At 39.5% G+C, this 25,532-nt stretch overlaps 1 protein-coding gene across 1 annotated transcript in view; it reads right to left on the bottom strand.

Moving 5' to 3' along the window:
- crabp1a (cellular retinoic acid binding protein 1a) overlaps positions 1-25,532 on the bottom strand; it is a 37,216-nt gene that overhangs the window by 6,492 nt on the left and 5,192 nt on the right. The window contains exon 2 of the mRNA XM_061893700.1: positions 9,638-9,816. Within this exon, the coding sequence (XP_061749684.1) occupies positions 9,638-9,816 (179 nt within the window). The remainder of the gene's footprint in view (positions 1-9,637; positions 9,817-25,532) is intronic.

Consider the following 25,532-nt stretch of genomic DNA (forward strand, 5'->3'; position numbering starts at 1 on the left):
TTGTTTTGTTTTTAAAGTGAAATTCTGGCAACTGAGCTGCTAGTTAAAAACTGTAAATCTACAGTCGTTGTTTTTACATTGCATTACTGGAAATTGAAAAACTCTACCACTTTCATTATTATGGTAAGATTCCGACAACTGAGCGGACATATACTGTCATTGTTTCTTAAGTGAATTATTGTGAATTAAAAAAAAACGTACCACTCTTATTTTTGCAGTAAAACTTTGGCAACTGAGCTGCCAATTTTTTTAATCTTAAAATCTACTCTCATTAATTTTACCGCTAATTACTGTAAAATGAAAAACGATACCACTGTCTTGTTTTTTTTATCAGTAAAATTTTGGCGACTGAGCTGACAGTTTTTAAGGGATCTATTGTTTTACAGAAAATTAATGTCAATTGAAAAATGGTACCACTTTTGATTTTACAGTAAAATTATATCAACTGAGCTGACAGGTTTTTTTTTTTGCGTAAACTCTACTATCGTCGTTTTTACAATGAATCACTGAATAAATAACAAAAACGCTACCACTGTTATTTTTAGGTTAAAATTTTGCCAACTGAGCTGCCAGTTTTTTTCTTTAAAATCCAGTCGTTTTTTTAACGGATTACTGTAAATTGAACATTTTAATTTTTTCTACTGTCAAAATCTGGTGACTGAGCTACCTGTTTTTAACTGTAAATCTACGGCCGTTGTTTTTACAGTGCATTACAGTAAATTGAAAAACATTTCCATTTTTTTTTTTATCAGAAAATTCTGGCGACTGAGCTGACAGTTTTTTTAGTGTTTTTACAGAAAATGAATGCCCATTCACCCCATCCATTTTCTACCGCTTGTAACTGAAAACATGTTTTATATTCTATTTCCTTCAAAATAGCCACCCTTTGCTATGATTACTTCTTTGCACACTCTTGGCATTCTCTTGATGAGCTTCAAGCACACCTATGAAGGGCAAAACCCTTTCAGGTGTCTACCATCTTGAAGCCCATCGAGAGAATGCCAAGAGTGTGCAAAGAAGTAATCATAGCAAAGGGTGGCTATTTTGAAGAAACTAGAATATAAAACATGTTGGCAGTTAATTCACATTTTTTTGTTAAGTACATAACTCCACGTGTTCATTCATAGTTTTGATGCCTTCAGTGACAATCTACAATGTAAATAGTCATGAAAATTAAGAAAACACTATGAATGAGAAGGTGTGTCCAAACTTTTGGCCTGTATTGTACATATGTTTTAACTTTTAATGTGACCTAATAATGCAAAAAAATATTATATTAAAAATGAGAACAAATTAGTTCTTCAATATCACCTTGACTTATGATCAAACTGTGCACTTTAAAAATGACAATAGTAAAATTCTGGCAACTGGGCTTGCAGTTTTTTTTTGTTTTTTGTTTTTTCAAAAAAACAACTTTGGTACTGTTTGTGTTTACAGTAATACACTGTGAAATCAACAACTCTAGATTTTACTGTTAAAAAAAAAAGATTGGTACTGTTTTTTCATTCCATTTACAGTAATATGCCCTTAAAAAAAACACTGCAACTCTTACGATAAAATTCAGGCAACTAAGTGAGTTTTTTTACACTAAAATCTGTTTTGGGGTTTTTAAGCGAACGTAAAAAAAAGTGAATGATCAAATGCTATATCGTGGGCCAAATCCATCCATCCATTTTCTACCGCTTGTCCCTTTTGGGGTTGTGGGGGTGCTGGAGCCTATCTAAACTGCATTCGGGCAGAAGACTGTGTACATCCTGGACAAGTTGCTACCTCATCACAGCATGGGCCGAATCTTTATACCTTTTTTTTTTTTTAATCATATACAGTGGAGCAAAAAAGTATTTAGTCAGCCACCGATTGTGCAAGTTCTCCCACTTAAAATGATGACAGAGGTCTGTAATTTTCATCATAGGTACACTTCAACTGTGAGAGACAGAATGTGAAAAAAAATCCAGGAATTCATATTGTAGGAATTTCAAAGAATTTATTTGTAAATTATGGTGGAAAATAAGTATTTGGTCAAGCATTCAAAGTTCTCACTGATGGAAGGAGTTTTTGGCTCAAAATCTCACGATACATGGCCCCATTCATTCTTTCCTTAATACGGATCAATCGTCCTGTCCCCTTAGCAGAAAAACAGCCCCAAAGCATGATGTTTCCACCCCCATGCTTCACAGTAGGTATGGTGTTCTTGGGATGCAACGCAGTATTCTTCTTCCTCCAAACACGACAAGTTGAGTTTATACCAAAAAGTTCTATTTTGGTTTCATCTGACCACATGACATTATCCCAATCCTCTGCTGTATCATCCATGTATCCATTTTGGTATAAACTCAACTCGTCGTGTTTGGAGGAAAAAAATACTGAGTTGCATCCCAAGAACACCACACCTACTGTGAAGCATGGGGGTGGAAACATCATGCTTTGGGGCTGTTTTTCTGCTAAGGGGACAGGACAATTGATCCGTGTTAAGGGAAGAATGACTGGGGCCATGTATCGTGAGATTTTGAGCCAAAACCTCCCTCCATCAGTGAGAGCTTTGAATGGTTGGCCAAATACTTATTTTCCACCATAATTTACAAATCAATTCTTTAAAATTCCTACAATGTGAATTCCTGGATTTTTTTTCACATTCTGTCTCTCCCAGTTGAAGTGTACCTATGATGAAACTTACAGACCTCTGTCATCATTTTAAGCGGGAGAACTTGCACAATCAGTGGCTGACTAAATACTTTTTTGCCCCACTGTATTTACAAGTGGCCCTAAAAACTGCAATATGGCCCTCAATGAAAACAAGTTGTACACCTCTGATATAAGATAACCATCTTGACAAATGAAAATGTTCACTTCTGCTTGTAGAGTTCCTTGAAGGAGTGAGACATAATCCCACCTGACTGGAAGAGGAATGTCTCAAATTCAATTACTTTTCTTTTTTTTTATTTAATGGGTTCCTGCCGTGCCCATGGAGCTGCAAACAACAAAAAGTGCAATATTTTTTTCACCATAATGTGTTCATGGCTTTAAATCTCAAATATAGTTCCGTGCAGACGGCTGCTCGCACCCAAACGACACCACGCCGTGATGCGTTGCAAAAAGACATCACGCGGCTTGAGTGCCGGCCTGCTACCCAGCATGCCGCAGGGCGCCCAGCAAGGAAGCCTGTCCCCGAAATAGGTCACGTCTGCCCTTCCATACCCCCAAAAAGCAGGATGGCGAACGATTTGGGCTGTTGTTAGCACGTAAATTTTTTGTAGAAGGTAAATACATATCTCCAGTTTCTTGGACAGTTTTAGGAATTGGTCCTTGTTTCTTCCAAGCTTTAAAATGACTAAAGAGACTAAAAATACCAATGTGTAGTATCTGTTAGCCTGAGAAATAACATGTTTTGCATGCCCACAATATACAAGCTCTGTCTGATAGTTACCGTCGTCCCTTTATACAACCCATCTTCTGAAAGCATTTTTTAGGGCGGGGATATTTTCATAAAGTATATTCAAAAATGCTTTGGTATTTGTTTCTTCCAAACTTTAAAATGACTAAATAGACTAAAAATACCAAAGTGTAGTATCTGTTAGCCTGAGAAATAACATGTTTTGCATCCCCACAATGTACAAGATCTGTCGGACAGTTACAGTCATCCCTCGCCGCATGGCGCTTTATACATCCCATCTTCTTAGAGCAGCTTTTTGGGGGGGATTTTTTCATAAAGTATGTTCAAGAATGCTTTGGTCCTTGTTTCTTCCAAACTTTAAAATGGCTAAATAGACTAAAAATACTAATGTGTAATATCTGTTAGCCTGAGAAATAACATGTTTTGCATGTCCTTAATATACAAGCTCTGTCTGACAGTTACCGTCGTCCCTATATACAACCCATCTTCTCAAAGCATTTTTTGTGGGGGGATATTTTCATAAAGTATATTCCAAAATGCTTTGGTCCTTGTTTCTTCCAAGCTTTAAAATGACTAAAGACACTAAAAATACCAATGTGTAGTATCTGTTAGCCTGAGAAATAACATGTTTTGCATGCCCACAATGTACAAGATCTGTCTGACAGTTACAGTCGTCCCTCGCCGCATGGCGCTTTATACAACCCATCTTCTCAGAGCAGCTTTTTGGGGGGGATTTTTTCATAAAGTATGTTCAAGAATGCTTTGGTCCTTGTTTCTTCCAAACTTTAAAATGGCTAAATAGACTAAAAATACTAATGTGTAATATCTGTTAGCCTGAGAAAGAACATGTTTTGCATGTCCTTAATATACAAGCTCTGTCTGACAGTTACCGTCGTCCCTTTATACAACCCATCTTCTCAAAGCATTTTTTGGGGGGGGGGGGGATATTTTCATAAAGTATATTCAAAAATGCTTTGGTCCTTGTTTCTTCCAAGCTTTAAAATGACTAAAGACACTAAAAATACCAATGTGTAGTATCTGTTAGCCTGAATATTAACATGTTTTGCATGCCCAAAATATACAAGCTCTGTCTGACAGTTACAGTCGTCCATCGCCGCTTGGCACTTTATACAATCCATCTTCTCAGAGCAGCTTTTTTGGGGAGATTTAAATTGTCAGGAAAGAAGAGGAAGGAATTTAAAAGGTAAAAAGGTATATGTGTTTAACAATCCTAAAATCATTTTTAAGGTTGTATTTTTTCTCTAAAATTGTCTTTCTTAAAGTTATAAAAAGCAAAGTAAAAAAATACATGAATTTATTTAAACAAGTGAAGACCAAGTCTTTAAAATATTTTCTTGGATTTTCAAATTCTATTTGAGTTTTGTCTCTCTTAGAATTAAAAATGTAAAGCAAAGCGAGACCAGCTTGCTAGTAAATAAATGAAATGTAAAAAATAGAGGCAGCTCACTGGTAGGTGCTGCTATTTGAGCTATTTTTAGAACAGGCCAGCGGGCGACTCATCTGGTCCTTACAGGCATACCCGCAGGCACCGTGTTGGTGACCCCTGGTTTATGGTATGGCGTAGTGGGTAGAGCTTCAGTGCCAGAAACCTGAGGGTTGCAGGTTCGCTCCCCAGCTCTTGACACCTAAATTGCTGCCGTTGTGTCCTTGGGCAGGTCACTTCACCCGTGCCCCCGGTGCCGCTCACACTGGTGAATGAATAATGAATGAATGATAGGTGGTGGTCAGAGGGGCCGTAGGCGCAAACTAGCAGGCATGCTTCCGTCAGTCTACCCTAGGGCATCATGTGGCTACAAATGTAGCTTACCACCACCAGGTGTGAATGATTGATGGGTTCCCACTTCTCTGTGAGCATTTTGATTATCTAATAATAGCAAAGCGATATAAAATCTAATCCGTTAATATGATTGTTATTATTATTATTATTGTTCAGACAGCATTCGAATGAAAGAATCAGGGTGGACTCTCTCCTCCTGAAAGCGCGGGTCCTAATACTGTCACAACATTGGTTTTGTCGCAGCTGTGTTTAATGATCATGTGGTCAATCAGAGCTACTTTTTTTCCTGTCCACCTTCTAATGTACGTAACATTTTAACGATTTGTGTTATGTAATATGTTTTCTCAGCATGTAAAACAGTGTATTTTTTTAGGGGTGTTAAAATATTTCAGATTAATCGCGATTCTTATTCGTCATAATCAATTTTAAAGGCCTTCTGAAATGAGATTTTCTTATTCAAACAGGGATAGCAGGTCCATTCTCTGTGTCATACCTGATAATTTCGCGATATTGCCATATTTTTGCTGAAAGGATTTAGTAGAGAACATCGATGACAAAGTTTGCAACTTTTGGTCGCTAATAAAAAAAAACTGCCTTTACCGGAAGTATGTGCGCGTGACGTCACGAGTTGCAGGACTCCTCACATATTCACATTGTTTATAATGGGAGCCACCAGCAGTAAGAGCAATTCTGACCGAGAAAGCGACAATTTCCCCATTAATTTGAGTGAGGATGAAAGATTTGTGAATTAGGACATTGATAGCAAAGGACTAGAAAAAGAAAAAAAAAAAAAAGCGGCGGCAGTGTGAGCGTTTCAGATGTAATTAGACACATTTACTAGGATAATTCTGGAAGATCCCTTATCTGCTTATTGTTTTAATAGTGTTTTAGTGAGATTGTAAAGACATACCTCGAGGTCAGATGGCTGCGGTGGACACGCAGTGTCTCACTGAGAAGCCGAGGAGCCAAGCGCACAGCTGCCTTTTTTGACAGCTGCTGCAGGACGACGAATAATCCAATAATGTTTCCGGTAATATATATATCACAATTTTCCCATCCAAAAACATGCTGGTTGACGTAGAGAAAACATGTTCGCTTGACCGCTCCGCTTCACAACAAACAAAGAAACACCGGCTGTGTCTCGGTGCTAAAGACAGCTGCAATACACCGCTTTCCACCAACAGCATTTTTCTTTATAGTCTCCATTATTAAATAAACAAATTGCAAAAGTTTCAGCAACACAGATTTCCAGAATACTGTGTAATTATGCGATTAAAGCAGATGACTTTTAGCCACTAGTGGTGCGGCGCTAATATTTCCTGACAGTCGTGATGTCACGCGTACGCGTCATCATTCCACGACGTTTTCAACAAGAAACTCGCGGGAAATTTAAAATTGCAATTTAGTAAACTGAAAAGGCCGTATTGGCATGTGTTGCAATGTTAATATTTCATCATTGATGTATAAACTATCAGACTGCGTGGTCGGTAGTAGTAGGTGTCAGTAGGCATTTAAAAATAACAAACATTGATTTTTCCTTCTTTTTTTTTTGTTGCTTTTCCACAATTTGTGCCCTGTCCAACCACTTCGGCAAATTTTTGATTTACAGTCCAGGCCAAAGTTAGGACACAGTTTCTCATTCGATGCCTTGTCACTGAAGGCATCAAAATTAATGAACACATTTGGTGCTACGTACTTAACAAAAAAAGGTGAAATAACTGAAAACGTAGTCCATCCATCCATCCATTATCTACCGCTTATTCCCTTTGGGGTCGCGGGAGGCGCTGGTGCCTATCTCAGCTACAATTAGGTGGAAGGTGGGATACACCCTGGACAAGTCGCCACCTCATGAAAACATAGTTTATATTCTAATTTCTTCAAACTAGCCACCCTTAGCTCTGATTACTGCTTTGGACACTTGGCATTCTCCCGGTGAGCCACAAACTTACCTGGGAAGTGAGAACCATTTCAGGGGACTACCTCTTGAAGCTCATCGAGAGAATGCCAAGAGTGTGCGAAAAAGTAATGAGAGCAAAGGGTGGTTATTTTGAAGAAACTAGAATATAAAACATGTTTTCAGTTATTTCACCTTTTTTTCATGTTAAGTACATAACTCCACATGTGTTCATTCATAGTTTTCATGCCTTCAGTGACAATCTATAATGTAAATAGTCATGAGAATAAAGAAAATGCATTGAATGAGAAGGTGTGTCCAAACTTTTCTTATCAAAATACTATTGGATTAAATGTTTTTAATTATTTGATTAATCTTAACCTTATCACTATAGCAGTGGTTCTTAACCATGTTGGAGGTACCGAACCCCACCAGTTTCATATGTGCATTCTTTAGTGAAGAATTAAAAAATATATTTTTCAAATTCAAGACAAAGTTCTATGTTTTTGGTAACACTTTAGTATGGGGAACATGTTCTAAGTCAGTGGTTGTCAACCTTTTTTCAGTGATGTACTCCCTGTGAACATTTTTTTTAATTCAAGTACCCCCTAATCAGAGCAAAGCATTTTTGGTTGAAAAAAAGAGATAAAGAAGTAAAATACAGCACTATGTCATCAGTTTCTGATTTATTAAATTGTATAACAGTGCAAAATATTGCTCATTTGTAGTGGTCTTTCTTGAACTATTTGGAAAAAAAGATATAAAAAACACTAAAAACGTGTTGAAAAATAAACAAGTGATTCAATTATAAATAAAGATTTCTACACATGGAAGTAATCATCAATTTAAAGTGCCCTCTTTGGGGATTGTAATAGAGATCCATCTGGATTCATGAACTTCATTCTAAACATTTCTTCACAAAAAAAGAAATCTTTAACATCAATATTTATGAAACATGTCCACAAAAAATCAATCAGTCAACACTGAATATTGCATTGTTGCCTTTCTTTTCACATATTATGAACTTACATTTATATTTTGGTGAAGTATTATTCAATAAATATATTTATAAAGGATTTTTGAATTGTTGCTATTTTTAGAATATTTCTTAAAAATCTCACGTACCCCTTGGCACACCGTCAAGTACCCCCAGGGGTACGCGTACCCCCATTTGAGAACCACTGCTCTAGATGTGTCATGCCTGTTAATCTAGTTTTATGTTTGATCATGTTTTGTTTTGTTTTCTGGACTCTTTTTGCGTTTGCACTTCCTTGTTTTCTTGGTCACCATAGCTACTCATTAGTTTCCACCTGGTTCCCCTAGTCACGGCCCAAACATCAGCCTCTCACACCTGTTTCTAGTTACCACGGCCATTATTTATGTCACTTGCTTTCTGTTCATCGTTCAGGGTACTTTGCATTCTGCCTTATGCCTGCATTTTTCGTACAAACTTTCACGCCTTGCCACGCTGCTAACCCTTTGGCCCCCGCCACGTAAGATCTGTGTATTTTTCGCCTAAAGTGCAAGTTTTTGGTTTATTGAGTATCGTAGTTAGCATCTTTTGTTTATTTATAGATCGCCATGCCATTGTGCTGTTTTTGTTGAAGTTTTAGTATAGATTAACAGCCGCCACTGAGCGTGTCCTTTGTTTGCCTTTTTAGTGTTTTTGTAATTAATAAATATGTACTCACATTCATGCCTGACTCGTCCCACATCATCTCTGCATCGAGGAAGCAAAAACAATCACAGTCCCAACTTGACAAGATGTCTATATTTGCTGTACAGATTTACTTTAGAAAATAGAAGTGTTGGGTACTTTATTATTGACTTTATTAAAAGTTTCAGGATAATTTTATTAAATATAAAGAAGCAATATAAAACATCATCAGAGCTGTGTACCTATTTTATGGAGGAATGTAATTACGATAATCATAGAACTGGCACCCAATGTTAATTAAAAAAGTATTGAGTTTGAATGGTTTTCAATCAAGAATCGATGCTGAATGGAATTGTTACCCACAAGAATCATAGCTCTGCTTTCACGAGTACTGTATAGTAAGGGAACCTGCATGCAGCCACTTTAAATGCCTCATGCGTTTGGTTGATTAATGGAAAGCAAAAAAAAAAAAAGAGTCGAGGAGCTCATCACAATCTACCCTCGGGGCGGGCAGACCTTCTGAAGAGAATTTCTCATCCATCTCGAGTACTAGGTTGCTCTTAATCCCGCTGCACAGACGTGAGGGTGATACCAAACATTTTCCTTTTCTCATCGTCGTGCAACAAATAAAAAAAAATGAAGGAGACTGGAGTGGGTCGGCATAGCTCGGTTGGTAAAGTGGCCGTGCCAGCAACTTGAGGGTTCCAGGTTCGATCCCCGCTTCTGCCATCCAAGTCACTGCTGTTGTGTCCTTGGATAAGACACTTTACCCACCTGCTCCCAGTGCCACCCACACTAGTTTAAAGAAATGTAACTTAGATATTATGTAAAAGCACGTTGAGTCACTAGAGAAAAGCGCTATATAAATATAATTCACTCATTTATTAGTGTAGCTACCTTGCACTTTCGCCCGTCCACCGTCTCCTCGTCAAACTCCTCCCCGATGTGGAAGTTGATCTCTGTGGTCCGCACGCTGGTGGAGGTCTTGATGTAGAACTGCTCGCCGTCCTGCCGGATCTCCACGTGAGGACTGGAGGCCGCCGCCACCGCTACCTTCCTCAGCATGGCGTTCACGCCTGAGGGGGGAGGAGATGAGCGGGAAAGAGTGACAAGGGTGTGTGTATGAGGTTTATCATGAGGCTGTGTATTGTAAACATGCAGGTGTGTCTTATGAGGTTGTTTGGCATGAGAAACACGAGGATGTGTGCTTCATTATGAGCATTTGTTAATGATAATTGGTCTTGTGAGGTTTATCATGACGTGTCAAAGGTTGTACTGTATATTAGTCATCATGGCATCCTTATGATCATGTGTTTTTGGCATACGGGTTGCCAAAAACAGGCATTATGAGCAAAAGTCATGATAGTTTTCTTGAGGTTTATCATGACATGCCTATGATCTTGTATGTTGAGGGCATGAATGTTGTTTGGCACGAGCATTGTTAGGATGTGCATTATGAGTACATGTCATGATAGGTTTAATGAGGTTTATCATGACATGCCTATGATCTTGTATATTGTGGGCTTGCATGTTTTTTGGCATGAGCATTAATAGGATGTGCATTATGAGCATATGTCATGACAGTTTTCATGAGGTTCATCATGACATGCCATAATATTGTATATAGTGGGCGTGATAATCATAAATCAATCAATCAATCAATCAATGTTTATTTATATAGCCCTAAATCACAAATGTCTCAAAGGACTGCACAAACCACTACGACTACGACATCCTCGGAAGAACCCACATAAGGGCAAGGAAAACTCACACCCAGTGGGACGTCGGTGAGAATGATGACTATGAGAACCTTGCAGAGGACCACAAGTGTGGGCAACCCCCCCTCCCTAGGGGACCGAAAGCAATGGATGTCGAGCGGGTCTAACATGATACTGTGAAAGTTCAATCCATAGTGGATCCCACACAGCCGTGAGAGTTCAGTTCAAAGCGGATCCAAGACAGCAGCGAGAGTCCTGTCCACGAGAAACCATCCCACGCGGAGTCGGATCAGCAACGTAGAGATGTCCCCAACCGATACACAGGCGAGCGGACCATCCTGGGTCCCGACTCTGGACAGCCAGTACTTCATCCATAGCCATCGGACCAGACCCCCTCCGCAAGGGAGGGGGGGACAGAGGACAAAAGGAAAAGAAAAAAAGCGGCAGATCAACTGGCCTAAAAAGGAGGTCTATTTAAAGGCTAGAGTATACAAATGAGTTTTAAGGTGTGACTTAAATGCTTCTACTGAGGTAGCATTTCGAACTGTTACCGGGAGGGCATTCCAGAGTACTGGAGCCTGAACAGAAAACGCTTTATAGCCCGCAGACTTTTTTTGGGCTTTAGGAATCACTAATAAGCCGGAGTCTTTTGAACGCAGATTTCTTGCCGGGACATATGGTACAATACAATCGGCAAGATAGGATGGAGCTAGACCGTGTAGTATTTTATACGTAAGTATTAAAACCTTGAAGTCACATCTTAATTGCACAGGAAGCCAGTGCAGGTGAGCCAGTACAGGCGTAATATGATCAAACTTTCTTGTTCTAGTCAAAAGTCTAGCAGCCGCATTTTGTACTAACTGTAATCTTTTAATACTAGACATGGGGAGACCTGAAAATAATACGTTACAGTAATCGAGACGAGACGTAACAAACGCATGGATAATGATCTCAGCGTCGCTAGTGGACAAAATGGAGTGAATTTTAGCGATATTATGGGGATGAAAGAAGGCTGTTTCAGTAATGCTTTTAATGTGTGACTCAACCGAGAAAGTTGGGTCGAAGCTATTTCCCAGATTCTTTACCGAGTGGCCTTGTTTAATTGTTTGGTTGTCAAATGTTAAAGTTGTATTATTATATAGAGGTCGGTGTCTAGCAGGACCGATCATCAGCATTTCCGTTTTTTTTGGCGTTGAGTTGCAAAAAGTTAGCGGACATCCATTGTTTAAATATGTGCATTATGAGCATCCATTTTCCATCCATTTTCTGCCGCTTATTCCCGTTTGGGGTCGCGGGGGGCGCTGGCGCCTATCTCAGCTACAATCGGGCGGAAGGCGGGGTACACCCTGGACAAGTCGCCACCTCATCGCAGGGCCAACACAGATAGACAGACAACATTCACACTCACATTCACACACTAGGGCCAACTTAGTGTTGCCAATCAACCTATCCCCAGGTGCATGTCTTTGGAAGTGGGAGGAAGCCGGAGTACCCGGAGGGAACCCACGCATTCACGGGGAGAACATGCAAACTCCACACAGAAAGATCCCGAGCCTGGATTTTGAACTGGATTTGAACCCAGGACTGCAGGACCTTCGTATTGTGAGTCAGACGCACTAACCCCTCTGCCACCGTGAAGCCATATGAGCATATGTCATGAAGGTTTTCATGAGGTTTATCATGAGATGCCTATGATCTTGTATAATGTGGGCATGAATGTTGTTTAGCATGACAATTATAAGGATGTGCAATATATGCAATTGTCATGATAGTTTTCATGAGGTTTATCATGACCTGCCTATGATATTGTATATTGTGGGCATGCATGTTGTTTGGCATAAAAATTATGAGGATATGGATGCGCATTTTTAACATATGTCATGATAATCGTTCTTATGAGGTTGTATATGATAAGAATGCAGATTGGTCTTAAACCATGGATGTGCGCTACCTTTTTGCAACTCAACGCCAAGAAAACGGAAATGCTGATTATCGGTCCTGCTAGACACCGACTTCTATTTAATAATACACGTTAACATAATTAAACAAGGTGACTCGGTAAAGAATCTGGGTATTATCTTCGACCCAACTCTCTCGTTTGAGTCACACATTAAGAGTGTCACTAAAACATCTGAGGTCCTCTCCAAGGTTTCTCATAGTCAGCATTGTCACTGGCGTCCCACTGGATGTGAATTCTCCCTGCCCACTGGGTGTGAGTTTTCCTTGCCTTTTGTGGGTTCTTCCGAGGATGTTGTAGTCGTAATGATTTGTGCAGTCCTTTGAGACATTTGTGATTTGGGGCTATATAAATAAACATTGATTGATTGAAAACGTCTATCTTTCATCTCCGTTATATCGCTAAAATTCGCTCCATTTTGTCCACTAGCGACACTGAGATCATTATCCATGCGTTTGTTACGTCTCGTCTCGATTACTGTAACGTATTATTTTTGGGTTTCCCCATGTCTAGCATTAAAATATTACAGTTGGTACAAAATGCGGCTGCTAGACTTTTGACAAGAACAAGAAAGTTTGATCCTATTACGCCTATACTGTATCTACCATTTTATACCTATCTACATACATACCTATGTATATAACTATACTTGCTCACCTGCACTGGCTTCCTGTGGACTTAAGATGTGACTTTAAGGTTTTACTACTTACGTATGAAATACTACACAGTCTAGCTCCAGCCTATCTTGCCGATTGTATTGTACCATATGTCCCGGCAAGAAATCTGCGTTCAAAGGACTGCGGCTTATTAGTGATTCCCAGAGCCCAAAAAAAGTCTGCGGGCTATAGAGCGTTTTCTATTCGGGCTCCAGTACTCTGGAATGCCCTCCCGGTAACAGTTCAAGATGCTACCTCAGTAGAAGCATTTAAGTCTCATCTTAAAACTCATTTGTATACTCTAGCCTTTAAAGGCCTACTGAAATGAGATTTTCTTATTTAAACGGGGATAGCAGGTCCATTCTATGTGTCATACTTGATCATTTCGCGATATTGCCATATTTTTGCTTAAAGGATTTAGTAGATAACACCCACGATAAAGTTTGCAACTTTCGGTGCTAAGAGAAAAGCCCTGCTTCTACCAGAAGTCGCAGACGATGACGTCACATGTTGAGGGCTCCTCACATATTCACATTGTTTATAATGGGAGCCTCCAACAAAAACAGCTATTCGGACCGAGAAAACGACAATTTCCCCATTTATTTGAGCGAGGATGAAAGATTCGTGTTTGAGGATATTGATAGCGACGGACTAGAACGAAAAAAAAAACTCGATTGCATTGGGACTGATTCCGATGTTTTTAGACACATTTACTAGGATAATTCTGGGAAATCCCTTATCTTTCTATTGTGTTGCTATGTTTTAGTGAGTTTAACAGTACCTGATAGTCGGAAGTGTACGTCCACGGCCGGGTGTTGACGCGCAGTGTCTCAGGGAAGTCGACGGCAGCTGTATGGGCGGCACAAGCTCAGCTAAAATCCGGTAAGAAGCAACGTTATACCACAATTTTCTCGCCGAAACCTGCTGGTTGGCATTCGGTTGGGATCCATGTTCGCTTTGATCCATAGTAAAGTTTCACCTCCGTGAATTTTAAACAAGGAATCACCGTGTGTTTTTGTGGCTAAAGGCTAAAGCTTCCCAACTTCATTATTTCTACTTTGACTTCTCCAATATTAATTGAACAAATTGCAAAGGATTCAGCAACACAGATCTCCAAAATACTGTGTAATTATGCGGTTAAAGCAGACGACTTTTAGCTGTGTTTGTGCGCATCGCTCATATTTCCTAACAGCCCGTGACGTCAAGCGTACACATCATCATTACGCGACGTTTTCAAGAAAAAACTCCCGGGAAATTTAAAATTGCAATTTAGTAAACTAAAAAGGCCGTATTGACATGTGTTGCAATGTTAATATTTCATTATTGATATATAAACTATCAGACTGCGTGGTGGGTTTCAGTAGGCCTTTAAATAGACCCCCTTTTTGGACCAGTTGATCTGCCGTTTCTTTTTTTTTTCTGTCCAGTGGCCATGGATGAAGTACTGGCTGTCCAGAGTCGGGACCCAGGATGGACCGCTCGCCTGTGTATCGGTTGGGGACATCTTTGCGCTGCTGATCCGCCTCCGCTTGGACTCTCGCTAATATTGGATCCACAATAGACTGAACTCTCACCGTTATGTTGGATCCAATATGGACTGGACTTTCACAATATCATGTTAGACCCGCTCGACATCCATTGCTTTCAGTCTCCCCTAGATGGGGTTGCCCACATATGCGGTCCTCTCCAAGGTTTCTCATAGTCACTGTCACCGACGTCCCACTGGGGTGAGTTTTTCCTTGCCCGTATGTGGGCTCTGTACCATGGATGTCGTTGTGGTTTGTGCAGCCCTTTGAGACACTTGTGATTTAGGGCTGTATAAATAAACATTGATTGATTGATTGATTATGAAGGGGTCCATCCTGACATGAGGGTTATAAAGATGTGTGTTATGACGGGTGCATTATGAGCATATGTTATGATAATCGGTCATATGAGGTTTATCATGATGTGTCTGACAATGTATACTATGAGAATGCAGTTGGGTCTTATGAGGGGGTTCATCTTGACATGAAGATTATAAAGATGTGTGTTATGACAGGTGCGTTGTGAGCATATGTTATGATAATCAGTGCAATGAGGTCTATCATGGCGTGTCTGAGGTTGTATATTATAAGAATGCAGATGGGTCTTATGAGGAGGTCCATCCTGACATGAAGATTATAAAGATGTGTGTTGTGTGAGTATATGTTATGATAATAGGTCTTACGAGGTTTATCATGACATGTCTATGAGATTGTGTACGAGAGGCAAGGTTTTATGGGGCTATCTGGCATGATAACTATGATAATTTTAGGGATGTGTCTTATGACGGTGGCCTGTGGATGCAGCATAAGCATTTCATGATAATAGTTCATATGAGGTATATTATGACATGGTTATCTTTTAAACTGTGGGCACGCAGACTTACAAATATGTGTATAATGATGTGTGCATGACGATACATTATGAGCATATGTCAGGATAATAGATTTCATGAGATTTATCATGCCATCTCTATTATCCTGTGTATTGTGGATATGCAGGTTGTTTGGCATAAGAATTATAAGGACATGTGGATGATGATGGGCATTATGATCGTATGTCATGATAGATCAATCATCAATCAATCAATGTTTACTTATATAGCCCTAAATCACTAGTGTCTCAAAGGGCTGCACGGACCACCACGACATCCTCGGTAGGCCCACATAAGGGCAAGGAAAACTCACACCCAGTGGGACATCGGTGACAATAATGACCCAGTGGGACGTCGGTGACAATGATGACTATGAGAACCTTAGAGAGGAGGAAAGCAATGGATGTCGAGCAGGTCTAACATGATAACAGATGAACAGTTCATGAGGTTTATCATATATGTAATTGTGTTTAATGTGGGAATGCATGTTGTTTGGCATGATAAATATAAGGATGTGCATTTTGAGCATATGTCATATTAGTTTTCATGAGGTTTATCATGACATGTCTATGATGTTGTATATTGTGGGCAAGAATATTATTTGGCATGAGATTTATAAGGATGTGTGAATGAGGATGTGCATTATAAGCAAATGTTTTGAACATTGGTTTCATAAGGTTTATCATGCCAGGGTGTTTGGCATGAGAATGATAAGGACATGTGGATGGGTAGGTGCATTATGACTTAAAATGACACTGTCTTTATAAACAGTTCATAAGGTTTATCATCGTTATAATTTGGGTAATGTGGGAATGCAGGTTGTTTGGCATGAGAATTATAAGGATATGTGCATATGAATGTGCTTAATGAGCATATGTCATGATAATAGGTCTGATGAGATTCATCATGTCTATGATCTTGTGTACTACGGGCATGCAGGTTGTTTAGCATGATGAGGTGCATTATGAGCATACGTCGTGAGAATATGTTTCATGAGGTTTATCATGACATGTCCATGATCTTGTGTATTGTAGGAAACTGTTTGGTTAGACGTGAGGATTATACGAATGTGTGTTAGGGTGTGTGCATAATAATGTGCTTTATGAGCATAAATCATGATAATAAGGTTCATTAGTTTATCATGCCATCTTTTTAATCTTTTTATTCTTGTGCATGCAGGGTGTTTGGCATAAGAATTATAGGACGTGTGGGTGAGGGTGTGCATTATAATCATGTGTCATGATAAACACGTCACAAGGTTTATCGTGTCTACAGTTTTGTGTATTGTGGGCATTAAGGTTGTTTGGCATGAGAATCATAAGAATGGATGTTAGGATGTGTGCACACGCATGAGCTTTGAGAATCTGTCATGATAATATGTCTGATGAGATTTATCATGACATGTGTTTGATTTAGTTTAGTGTGAGCAGGCAGGTAGTTTGGCATGAGGATTGTAAGGATGTGTGTTATGATGTGTGCATGAGGATGCATTATAAGCATATGTCATGATAATTGGTGTTATGAGATCTATTATGCCAGGTCTATGATCTTACATGTTGTAGGAAATCATGTTCTTTTGTACGAGGATTATGGGGATGTGGTATGATATGTGCATGACTTGAGCATATGTTATATGTGTTATGAGGATGGGCTTTATGAGGTTGTGTATTATAGGCAAGCCGATGTGTTTTATGAGCATGAGAATTCACATTATAAGCATTTGCTCGGACGATGGATCCTAAAAGTTTGATCATGATATGTCAATGAGGTTGTTTGATGAGGATAATAAGGATGCTTATTAAGGATGTGTGTTATGAAGATAATCATGACATAAAGCGAGCACCAATAGACTAAAAAATAGCTTTTACCCAAGAGCCATAGTAGCACTAAACAGGCACTGAGTGTCCATATGTCCATCATGTCCTCATGTGTAATGTTTAAATGTTTTTCTATTTTTTTGGACTACAATGTGAAATAATGTTTTATGTATGTATACATAGATACATCTGTCATCTCTATCTTTTTTTTTAATTTATTTATTTTTTATTTATTTATTTATTTTTTTATTTATTTATTTATTTTTTTTTTTTTAAATTTATACTACCATATTGTATATGCACCTTAGGAGGAGCTGCTCCAATTTCGTTGTTCTTTGAACCTGTTCATTGCAATAATGACAATAAAACTCTATTCTATTCTATTCTATTCTATATAAGCATGAGGATGTTGATTCGGGACGTGCGTTAAATGATATGATATTATGTGAGAATCATGAGAATAGGAAGATCATCAGGTTGTAGTATGAGGATGTATGTTTTCATAATGTGTGCATGACAATCATGCAAGGTTTGTTATAGGTAGAGCAAGTGTTTTGAAGATGATCAGGCTGTGTGTTATGATAATTATCATAATGTGGTATGAATATTATTTTGTTGTGTGCAGGCAGATGTGCTATGAAGTTTATCATGACGTGTGTGGATGAGGTTGTTTTATATGAAGATTATAAGGAAGTGAGTTCTGAAAATTATCATGTTCTGTTCATGAGGGTGTGCATCATGAGCACATGTTCTGTTGATGAGAACAATTTTTATGAAGATCGTCAGTTGTGTTATGAGAACTATCACAATGTGTGTGTGTCATGTCTATGTGTGTTGAAAATAATCATGAAGTGTATGTACATTATGAGCATATGCTCCGTAAGTGAGATTTGTCATGAGGATATATGTATTGCAATGAGTGTGATCCTGAGATTTATGAGAATGTATCTTAGAATTATCCTCATGTGTGTATGATAACGTGTATGGTGCATGTGTGTGAGTGTCATCATGGACTGTGTGTTTGAGAATGTGTGTTATTCAGATGAGTCTAATGAGGTTTGTTTTGGGCTTATGTGTGTTCAGAGGAGTCTTGTTCATCATACATTTCGGTTGTGTGTGTTATGAGGATTATCATGGTTTTTATGAGGCTGTTTGGTATCATAAGGAATGTGTGATGACGTGTGTTATGAAGATTATCATGGTTGTTATGAGGCTGTTTGGTATCATAAGGAATGCATGATAATGCGTGATATGAAGATTATCATGTTTTTTATGATGCTGTTTGGTACAACGAATGTATAATGATGCGTGTTATGAAGATTATCATGGTTTTTATGAGGCTGTTTGGTATCATAACACTGAGGGTGGCCGTATGATGATGCGTGTTATGAAGATTATCATGGTTTTTATGAGGCTGTTTGGTATCATAACGAATGTGTGATGAAGTGCGTTATGAAGATTATCATGGTTTTTATGAGGCTGTTCGGTATCATAACGAATGTATGATGATGTGTGTTATGAAGATTATCATGGTTTTATGAGGCTGTTTTGTATCAACGAATGTATGATGATGCGTGTTATGAAGATTAGCATGGTTTTTATGAGGCTGTTTGGTATCATGACGAATGTGTGATGAAGTGCGTTATGAAGATTATCATGGTTTTTATGAGGCTGTTCGGTATCATAACGAATGTATGATGATGTGTGTTATGAAGATTATCATGGTTTTATGAGGCTGTTTTGTATCAACGAATGTATGATGATGCGTGTTATGAAGATTAGCATGGTTTTTATGAGGCTGTTTGGTATCATAACAAATGTATGATGATGCGTGTTATGAAGATTATCATGGTTTTTATGAGGCTGTTCGGTATCATAACGAATGTATGATGATGTGTGTTATGAAGATTATCATGGTTTTATGAGGCTGTTTTGTATCAACGAATGTATGATGATGCGTGTTATGAAGATTAGCATGGTTTTTATGAGGCTGTTTGGTATCATGACGAATGTGTGATGAAGTGCGTTATGAAGATTATCATGGTTTTTATGAGGCTGTTCGGTATCATAACGAATGTATGATGATGTGTGTTATGAAGATTATCATGGTTTTATGAGGCTGTTTTGTATCAACGAATGTATGATGATGCGTTTTATGAAGATTAGCATGGTTTTTATGAGGCTGTTTGGTATCATGACGAATGTGTGATGAAGTGCGTTATGAAGATTATCATGGTTTTTATGAGGCTGTTCGGTATCATAACGAATGTGTGATGAAGTGCGTTATGAAGATTATCATGGTTTTTATGAGGCTGTTCGGTATCATAACGAATGTATGATGATGTGTGTTATGAAGATTATCATGGTTTTATGAGGCTGTTTTGTATCAACGAATGTATGATGATGCGTGTTATGAAGATTAGCATGGTTTTTATGAGGCTGTTTGGTATCATAACAAATGTATGATGATGCGTGTTATGAAGATTATCATGGTTTTTATGAGGCTATTTGGTATCATAACAAATGTGTGATGAGGTGTGTTAGGAAGATTATAATGTTTTTTATGATGCTGTTTGGTGTAATGAATGTATGATGATGCATGTTATGAAGATTATCATAGTTTTTATGAGGCTGTTTGGTATCATAACAAACGTATGATGATGAGTGTTATGTAGATTATCATGTTTTTTATGAGGCTGTTTGGTATCATAACGAATGTGTGATGAAGTGTGTTATGAAGATTATCATAGTTTTTATGAGGCTGTTCGGCAGCAGGGGCAAGAGGGGGCAGAGCCCCCTTAAATAAATGTATTGCCCCCTCAAATCAAAATTTGAGAAAGCAAAATTTAATAAACTCACAAAATTACTACATTATAAGTTGACAAAATTATCTGCACTAGCGGAAAAATCCGCCGAAAAAGGGACACACACGATATAGTTGTGTCGGCTTCTCTCTCATCCTTCCCTCCGCTGTGCGTGTATTCAACATTCCACAGGCTGCGCAGCAGACACACACCCGCACACACCCCTCAGCCCTCAGTAAACATCCAATCACTGTTGCAATATGAAAGAAAAAGAAAAGTTGTCTACATTTATCATATACTTGTTAGGATGGGTGTATTTGTGTAGTCTTATCTGTCATAAACACGTTTATCGTCGCGGACTTTCGGTGCTATGGAGTCCCTTTTTTTTTTTTTTTTTTTTACAACTTGACAAGAGCAGTGACAGCGGAGGGTCTGAGCAGTAGTTGTTTGGAAGGCAGAGAGCCTCCACTGTCCCTGTAAAAAGCTACAAGTCATTTATGATGCTGTTAATGGCGGTAAAAATGAAACATAAGGTATATATCCTGCTTAGCAGCCCTCTTCTGCTGTCCTCTGTTCAGAGCGGAGTCCTTAGCAACGGCCCGTTTTACTTAGCAACGGCCCGTTTTACTTAGCAACGGTCTGGCAATCGACTGCTGGAATTCTTTTTCTGTTGTTTTTCTTGTAATTCTACATAGTCAATCTTTAATGTTTTAATCTACATTTTGTAATAAACAAATTATAAGTTTCATTTGATATGACCAAGACACCTAAAAACAAAAACACAGCCGTTTTCATCAATTTACAAGCAAGTGGGCAACACACTTACATTGGAGTGAATGCATTTTGTGCCCAGATGAGTGCCCACGTCCACTGCATGTGACAAACTGAAGACAAGTGACCTGTGTCTGGCAGACCCCTACGTCATGGGTGTCAAACTCTGGCCCGCGGGCCAAATCTGGCCCGCCGTGTAATTTCATTTGGCCCTTGAGGCAATATCAATTTAGCATTAGATCTGGCCCGCCGGTGTTATACAGCGTCAGTGCCGCTGTAACACCGCATTCACCGCTAATACTCATACTTGCCAACCCTTCTAATTTTCCCGGTAGACTCCCGAAGTTCGCTGCCCCTCCCGAAAATCTTACGGGGCAACCATTCTCCCGAATTTCCACCGATTTCCACCTGGACAACTATATTGGGGCCGTGCATTTAAGGCACTGCCTTTAGCGTTCTCTACAACCTGTCATCACGTCCGCTTTTCCTCCATACTAACAGCGTATTACATAATACTTGTGGCTTTTACACACACACACACACACACACACACACACACACACACGCACAAAAGAATGCCAAGCATACTTGGTCAACAGCCATAGAGGTCACACTGAGGGTGGCCATATAAACAACTTTAGCACTGTTACAAATATGCGCCACACTGTGAACCCACACCTAACAACAATGACAAACACATTTCGGGTGAACATCCGCACCGTAACACAACAGAACAAATACCCAGAAACCCTTGCAGCACTAACTCTTCTGGGAAACTTCCAGCAAACTGACCAATAATTAACGTTTTATTCATGAATTTTCTCTTGCTACTTCAAGGCTTGAATGTTTGGTTCATTCATTATTGTTATTTTATTTTCAAATTTATTATTAGCCTGTGGAAAAAATTTGATATTTACCTCAGAAGATTGCAAATAAAAAAAAAGGCAGAACATTTTTATTTAAATTTTATTTTATATGCCATTGATATTTTTTTAATTATTATTGTTATTATTATTTGAAACTGGATTTTGCATGTCACTAAAGTTATATAAGCCTTGCTTGTTCAATATTTAATGCAAAACTTGTTTGGGTCCCTATTAAAAGGTTAATTTGTTCAACCTTGGCCCGCGGCTTTGTGCCGTTTAAAATGTTGGCCCACTCTGTATTTGAGTTTGACACCCCTGCACTACATAAAGCCCCGCCCCAGGCTGTAGTCCTGTACTGTTGTTGTTTTTCTTCATGTAATCACAGCGGGTTTTTTCTGTTGTTGTTCAAGCTTACTTATTTTCTGCTCCAGCTTCCAGCAGCTCACAAAGAGAAAGTTAATGCTCTGTAATGCATCCATTTTTCAGAGCATTTAAAAAGTCTAGTCCTGCTCCTGCATGCAGTAGTAGCAATGATGCTACTGCTAGTACATCAGGGACAGCAGCTAGCAATACTGCACTTTTAGCACCAGCAAGTACTGTTTCTCCTGCACCAGCTCCCTCCGTCCCCCCAACAAGCGCTCCCCCAAAGCAGCCTGCACAGCTACCCAGTGACTTAAATGGCAACGCACCATCTCAGCCAATACTGGGTGGCTACCCAAAGCCTGCATTTGGTACGACATTAAGATCATTCAATCCTGCCTGGTACCGCACACGACCATGGCTAGAGTATTCTGTGGTGCGAGACGCCTGCTTCTGTTTCCCCTGTCGGAAATATGTCAGCGCTGTTAATGTTTCCCCCCCTGAGGGATTGCCACCTTATTGTGGCCGGGGGGTTTGCGTGCCTCAGTGACCGTAAGAGCTATACCAGCAGGAGGTTAGTCTTCAGGTGGGACACCCAAGTTGGACAGGTCTGAAGGTAGAGGCCTGACAAAGTGCAATCCACTACTCCAGGTTGGGGTTGGACACATAGCTAAAGACCCATTTCAATGACGAAAGCATCGTTACTATAAGCACGGGAAAAAAAGTGCTGGGGCATGTTGTGTACACATGATGCCCACTTCACATTTCTGACTCCCCCCTCATATAAGCATGCCTAGAACCGCCCCTGCTGTTTGGTATCATAACGAATGTATGATGATGCGTGTTATGAAGATTATCATGGTTTTTATGAGGCTGTTTGGTATCATAACAAATGTATGATGATGCGTGTTATGAAGATTATCATGGTTTTTATGAGGCTATTTGGTATCATAACAAATGTATGATGATGCGTGTTATGAAGATTGTCATGGTGTTTATGAGCCTGTTTGGTATCATAACGAATGTGTGATGACGTGTGTTATGAAGATTATCATGGTTTTTATGAGGCTGTTTGGTATCATAACGAATGTATGATGATGTGTGCTAGGAAGATTGTCATGTTTTGATCAATCAATCAATGTTTATTTATATAGCCCTAAATTACAAGTATCTCAAAGGGCTGCACAAACCACAACGACATCCTCAGTAGAGACCTCATAAGGGCAAGGAAAAACTCACCCCAGTGGGACGTCGGTGGCAGTGAATATGATGACTATGAGAAACCTTGGAGAGGACCGCATATGCCCCAGGGGACCGAAAGCAATGGATGTCAAGCATGTCTAACATGATGTTGTGAAAGTCAAATCCATAGGGGATCTAACATAACGGTGAGAGTCCAGTCCAAAGTGGAGCCTGTTTGGGAAAACAAATGTATGATGATGCGTGTTATGAAGATTATCATGTTTTTAATGAGGCTGTTTTGTATCATAACGAATGTATGATGATGTGTGTTATGAACATTATCATGGTTTTTATGAGGCTGTTTGGTATAATGACGAATGTATGATGTGTGTTATTAAAACTCAAGTATCAATGGTTGGGTCCCATTTTTATAGTCTTTGGCATGACTCGGCGGGGGATTGAACTCACGACCTACCGATCTCAGGGCAGACACTCTAACCACTAGGCCACTTGAAGAATGTCATGAGTTTTATGAGGCTCTTTGGTATCATAACGAATGTATGACGGTGTGTGTTTTGAACATTATCAGGGTGTGTTAAGGAACATATGTATGATGTTTATCATGAGGTGTGTGGATGAGGTTGTTTGGTATGAAGATTATAAAGAAGTGAGTTCTGAAGATTATCATATTCTGTTCATGAGGTTTGGCATCAAGAGCACATGTTCTGTTGATGAGAATGAGTGTTATGAAAATCGTCAGTTTGAGTTAGCCATTAAAGTCAGCGCCATGTAAGAACCTTGAAATAACTTGTGTAAAAAGGTGGACCTCATGTCGTCATCCCCGAAACACATGGCTGATCTCTGTCACGCACGGCGTCACTCATCTTGTTCCTCTGCTGAATTGGACCCTGGGTAACCTCCCAGTGGCCACATCGTTAGGAAGATGCTGATGGGAAGTGGCGGCCCAGCAGCACTGGAATTCACATGAGAGTTTGCCACCCAACCGCCCCCTCGCTCTCGCCCTTTCCTACGCCGCCGTCTTTTTTTTTCTTCTTTTTTTTTTTACGTAAGAAGTGCTGAGTGATCGTCTCCTGCAGATGTCCGTCGATGATGGAGGTCCATATCTGCTAAGACATGACATAAGGCGCTCCATTCAAGTGGAACACGAGACCATCAATCTGTCAATCCTTTCCGGAGCTTTTTGTATTATTAGGTCCATCAGTGCTAAATATTATAAACTTATCACTTTCCTCGGGCACTGTTCCCGTTGCATTCAAAAAAGCGGTTATTCATCCTCTCCTTAAAAGACCTAACCTCGATCCAGACCTCATGGTAAACTACCGACCGGTGTCTCACCTTCCCTTTATTTCGAAAATCCTCGAAAAAATTGTTGCAGAGCAGCTAAATGAGCACTTAGCGTTTAACAATCTATGTGAAACCTTTCAATCCGGTTTCAGGGCAAATCACTCGACTGAGACAGCCCTCGCAAAACTGACTAATGATCTATTGCTAACGATGGACTCTGATGCGTCATCTATGTTGCTGCTCCTCGATCTTAGCGCTGCTTTCGATACCGTCGATCATAATATTTTATTAGAGCGTATCAAAATACGAATTGGTATTTCAGACTCAGCCCTGTCATGGTTTAACTCTTATCTTACTGATAGGATGCAGTGCGTCTCCTATAACAGTGTGACCTCGGACTATGTTAAGGTAACGTGTGGAGTTCCCCAGGGTTCGGTCCTTGGCCCGGTACTCTTCAGCATCTACATGCTGCCGCTAGGTGACGTCATACGCAAATACGGTATTAGCTTTCACTGTTATGCTGATGACACCCAACTTTACATGCCCCTAAAGCTGACCAACACGCCGGACTGTAGTCAGTTGGAAGCGTGTCTTAATGAAATTAAACAATGGATGTCCGCTAACTTTTTGCAACTTAATGCCAAAAAAACGGAAATGCTGATTATCGGTCCTGCTAGACACCGACCTCTATTTAATAATACAACTTTAACATTTGACAACCAAATAATAAAACAAGGTGACTCTGTAAAAAATCTGGGTATTATCTTCGACCCAACTCTCTCCTTTGAGTCACACATTAAAAGCGTTACTAAAACGGCCTTCTTTCATCTCCGTAATATCGCTAAAATTCGCTCCATTTTGTCCACTAAAGACGCCGAGATCATTATCCATGCGTTTGTTACGTCTCGTCTCGATTACTGTAACGTATTATTTTCGGGTCTCCCAATGTCTAGCATTA

This window comes from Nerophis ophidion, linkage group LG03 (assembly GCF_033978795.1).
Source record: "Nerophis ophidion isolate RoL-2023_Sa linkage group LG03, RoL_Noph_v1.0, whole genome shotgun sequence".
NCBI lineage: Eukaryota > Metazoa > Chordata > Actinopteri > Syngnathiformes > Syngnathidae > Nerophis > Nerophis ophidion.